Source organism: Arachis ipaensis, chromosome B09, assembly GCF_000816755.2.
Source record: "Arachis ipaensis cultivar K30076 chromosome B09, Araip1.1, whole genome shotgun sequence".
NCBI classification, from domain to species: Eukaryota; Viridiplantae; Streptophyta; class Magnoliopsida; order Fabales; family Fabaceae; genus Arachis; species Arachis ipaensis.
This window is the reverse complement of record NC_029793.2, coordinates 121,961,635-121,966,567: the sequence shown is the minus strand read 5'-3', so window position 1 is coordinate 121,966,567 and position 4,933 is coordinate 121,961,635. Positions and strand designations below refer to the sequence as shown.

General features: G+C 39.2%; 1 protein-coding gene across 1 annotated transcript; it reads right to left on the bottom strand.

Annotated features, from left to right (window-relative positions):
* Window positions 3,378-4,071, bottom strand: LOC107615932. Its single transcript, XM_016317944.1, has 3 exons — window positions 3,928-4,071; window positions 3,690-3,842; window positions 3,378-3,404 (listed from the first exon to the last, which is right to left on the bottom strand). The coding sequence occupies exons 1-3, from the start codon at window positions 4,069-4,071 to the stop codon at window positions 3,378-3,380; spliced, it is 324 nt and encodes a 107-aa protein (XP_016173430.1).

The following is a 4,933-nucleotide window of genomic DNA, read 5'->3' as shown; positions in this document are numbered from 1 at the left end:
AAATATTTTTTTTAATTTTATTATTCAATATTTAAAATTATCTTTAATTTTATTTGTATTATTGTCTCAACGCCATTGTGATATTGCATTGTTCTCCTTTTTCGTCTTCTTCTCCTTCCACCTTCTCTTCACCCGATGGTTATTAATTATCACCAAATATCATTATCACAACTTTTAATTTTGTCTATCACTTTGATTTTAACCAGCTATTCTGTTAACTTTATGAGTTATTGAAGTTTTGCTAAAAGAATTTTTGTGTATTTTTAATATCTAAAGGTATAAAAATTATAATTTTTTTTATGTGCGTGTTAGTTGTCTTATTTTGCTCTATTAAGAAGAAATTTAAGACAAAAAATATTCAAAATTTTTGCTATGTTATCAAAATTTGATGTCAATAATTCTAAAAAATAATACATCATCGTAAGTTTTTCAACTAATAATTATAAATTGAAGTCACAGTTTAATATAGTATCTTGGACAAAAGACAATCATTGCAATCCACATTTGACTACTACTATATAAGTTTCATGTTTATTTTATGGGATAAGTATGATTTTAGTCCCTAACGTAGGGGCCAAAAATTAATTTCGTCCCTAGCCTTTTTTTCACAACAAAATGGTCCCAAAGGTTCCAGTTTATTTTAAAATCGTCCTTTGCGCCCAAAAATAATTTTTTATGACCAAAATGCCCCTGCTGGTTGCTATTCCTTCCCGCGAAATCATTTTGCCTTCCCCAAGCAAGGCATTGTCTAAGAATAGGATTGCAGAGTGAAACGTTTGTGTAAAACGATTGTGTGAAACCCTTGGAAGGCCTTCCTGCGAGGACTGTTCGGCGTTGGTAGCTCGAGCGAGGTTGCCGGGAAACTTCCTGCATTGTTGACTTGGCTTCGTTCCTACAGAAAGTCCTTGGCGAGGTAAGCATTATTTGAATGCAATTTCTCCTTTGTTGATGGACGTAACAGATTTAGGGTTTAATGTGGATCGTGCAAAGGTGTGTGGAAGGCTAGGGTTTGAACTGATTGTAGTAGTTGTTATTGTTAGTTGGTTTACTAACGCCCTATGTTGATTAATAGGGTTGTTCGGGAAGGAGATGGCGCTCTTTAACATGCGGGTGCACCATGGTGGGGCATTTGGATATGAGAATGGTGTGCTCAAGTACTTGAAGGGGCAATCTACAGTCGTGGAAGACATTGACAGCGATCGGTGGAGTGTGTTTGAGGCATACGAGGAGCTGAGGTAGCTTGGATACTTGAAGTCCACCATTGCCGCGTTATGGTACAAAGACCCAACTGCGGATGATTATGAGAGTCAGTTGAAGCTATTGACAGGTGACACAGAGGCAATTGAAATGTGTACCATAGCAGGGAGGAGAGGCTTTGTTGATCTGTTTGTGGTGCATGAGGTTGGGGATGCCGAAGGGTTTCCGGAGGTCGGTTTTCTGGACGTGGGGGGAGAAACTGTAGGCGGCGAGAGTAAGGAACCTTTAGGTGGTGGTCTGGATTTAGTGGTGTTCGAAGGGAACGTACAAAAGACTGATGGAGCTGTGGTTGCGGTTGAAGCCGAATGCCAGAATAAGGATGGTGGAGTGGAATTAGGCCAAGAGGGACATGAGGCGGATAGTGACCATGATACCAGTGGCAAAGACAGTGATGACCCAACATACTTGCCATCTAATGAAGAGGAAAATAATGTCGAAAATATCCACTTCGTCAGTGATGAGGTCTACGACTATGAAAGTGGATTCGGTGAAGATAATGCTGTGCCGAAGGATTCGAATGCAGAGAAGGGCAAAAAGGTTGTCACAAGTGATTTGGATGATGACGATGCAGTTGACAGTGATGAATTGGAGCATGACCATGTAATTGGAGGACAAGAGTCGGGTGCTGATGATGGGGAGGAGGCTGCTGAGGGTGAGGGGCAGAGGTTTCCAGTGCATAAGTCTCAAAAGGACATGGGAAAGTACCAATGGAAGGTGGGCACATTGTATGAATCTCGGCAAGAGTTTAAGGACACAGTGGCGGCCTATGCAGTCCACACAGCTAGGAACATTAAATTCAAGAAGTGTGACTTGGTGAAGGTCCGGGCTGTTTGTCAGAAAGGCTGCCCCTTTTGGTTATATGCACACAAGGTCGGTGAGGAATCCACTTGGCAACTAAGAAGCATGAATCTCCAACATACCTGCATGCAGACACACCGGGTTGGAATTATGCACAGCAAGTGGTTGGGTAGCCAGTTTAAGAAGAAAGTTGAATCCAACCCAAGGATCAAGGTGAAGGAGCTGGTTGCAAGGGCTCACAAAAAATGGAACCTGACCGTTACGAAGGCAATGGTAGCTAAGACAAAACAGGAGGCTTTGAGTCAGATACAGGGAGCCTTTAGGGAGCAGTACAAGCGAATAAATGACTACTTCCATGAACTCCTAAGAACAAACCCAGGTTCCACATTGATTCTGAAGGTAATTCGATCACCAGATTTTGCTCAAGAGAGACAGAATGCAGAGCTGATGAACTATTGTGTTTTCCAAAGACTGTATGTATGCTTTGATGCGTGCAAGAAAAGTTTCCAACACTGCAGAAGGTTCATTGGGTTAGACGGATGCTTCCTGAAAACCCCCAAGGAGGACAGCTGTTGACTGCAGTTGGAAGAGACCCAAATGATCAGATTCTTCCAATTGCGTATGCGGTTGTGGAGGCGGAGACTAAAGATTCTTGGGTCTGGTTTCTGCATCACCTGTCCGATGACTTAGGCCCACACAATCTTGCAAAGTGCATGTTTATGTCTGATCAGCAAAAGGTAATTCACCATATACCAACTAACATGCCAGCATCTCAGCCCAGGAAACCCCCCAAGGCCCAAGAAAAGTGCAGCCCAGCCCACCACACAAGCACCTCAGCCCAAGAAAGCTTCCACTCAGCCCAACATCCTGGCCCACCCCAAGAATAAGGCTGCATCAGCTGCAACCTCCACCAGCAACAAACAGCCCCTTAGCCAGCCATCTGTGAGGAAGAGACAATTTTTTGTCCTTTAAAGCAGTGCACCTCATGTACCCCTGCAGAAGCTGAGGTTGATGGCCAAATTACCTCAATCTCAGTGGGAAAATCTTTAGGATTTGCATGTGAAATCTTTTGTGACTCATGTCTTAGTGCTTTGCAAGTAGTGTTTGTATTTTGGTATTGGCTATTTAGTTTCAGAACATTACCTTAGTTACATTGGTTTCATTACTGTATTTTGGTATTAAGTGCCTAAGGACACTTGAAGTGTTGCTTCTCTGTATTTTGGAACTAGGCATGTGGAGGCAAACAGTTTACTTGTGTATATTTTAACTACTCATCAAATGAAATATGCCATTAGTAATTACTGAATTTTTAGATCCTGTATTCAATGCTTTTGTGCTTTACTCATGAACTACATTTACATTACAAAATAACACAACTTCACCATTAAAGAAGTTAACATTTTGAGCAACATTAAACAGCACTTTTCTTCATTAATTCAAACAGCTTCAAACATGCTACACACCTAAACCACTGTAACATCACAGAATACCCTCAAACTCTACCCACACAACACAAGAAATCTCATAACATTCCCTGCCAAATCATCTATAACCTAGGTGCATTCCATTCGGGTGCTTTAAGTTATATTAATTCTGCAGCAATAAGAACAAAACTCCCAACCAGCCAGCAATACATAGAGCAGCAACAACCAAAGCTTCGTCTCCACCTCCTTCAATCTTGTCTTTAATTTCGTTATCTTCCTCCTATTTCTTGCAATTTCAACCTCTTCCTGAACACCTCCAGGTTCCAGATCTGCCCATCTGAAGAAATCACAGCCATCCTGAACCTGACAGAACTCAGAAGCCACAGAGACATATGAACAAATCCCAAATTCTCAGACACACAATGGCAAAATAGGAAGAACACCTTACCTCATAGTATACGCAACCCCAAAATCTTCGTCCCGGGTTATCCTTCGTCGGTGAAGTTCGCAAAATCGGCCTCTCACCATGGCCACAGAGCAACTCCTTTGCAGCTGAACGAAAACGTGAGGCTCTTGAGTTCTGGAAAGCCATGGACGCTATCTCCTGAACCCTAGTGCTGCTACTCTTCGTCAACCTTCAGCAGAAGCCGCCGTCATTCATCCTTCCCTGCACTTCACATTCATTCACTTTCATTATTTAATCCTTTTATTATTATTTATATTAATTAACATTATCAACAATCCGTTAAAACGGAAGCTAACGACCATAGGGGTAAAATCGTCCGAACAAACTGGAACCTTTGGGACCATTTTGTTGCGAAAAAAAGGCTAGGGACGAAATTAATTTTTGGCCCCTACGTTAGGGACCAAAATCATACTTATCCCTTATTTTATTGTGAACATTAATTAAACTGTACTTTATTATGTTGTTTTGCATATTTTGAAATAATTTCATCATATTATAAAGGTGAGATGAATTTTCATAATCTAATGTGAATCTTCTTACTATTTTATTTGTCATTTGAATATTATCCATAAAAAAATTTACTTAAAATGAAACACTACATAAAGAGAAACATAAAGATTCATCGTTCTAGTTTCATTTGATATTACTCAAATTTAACAGGTTGATGATTCTGATTTTTTGTAATTAGTTAGAAAGTTTCATCTCTCTCTCTCTTTCTCTCTCTCTCTCTCTCTCTCTCTCTCTCTCTCTCTCTATATATATATATATATATATATATATATATATATTTTTTTTTAGATAAGAATATTTTTAATTTTTTTAGGTAAGAATATTTTTAATTTCCTATATAATAAGTATCTTTTAAATTATCTAATACATAAAATATCACATCTTTTTATTTATTCTAAAAGTTTAAAATTAAAATTAAATGATATTAGTTTTTTTTAAGGACAAAAATCTATAACAATATAAAATAGTAATATTAAAT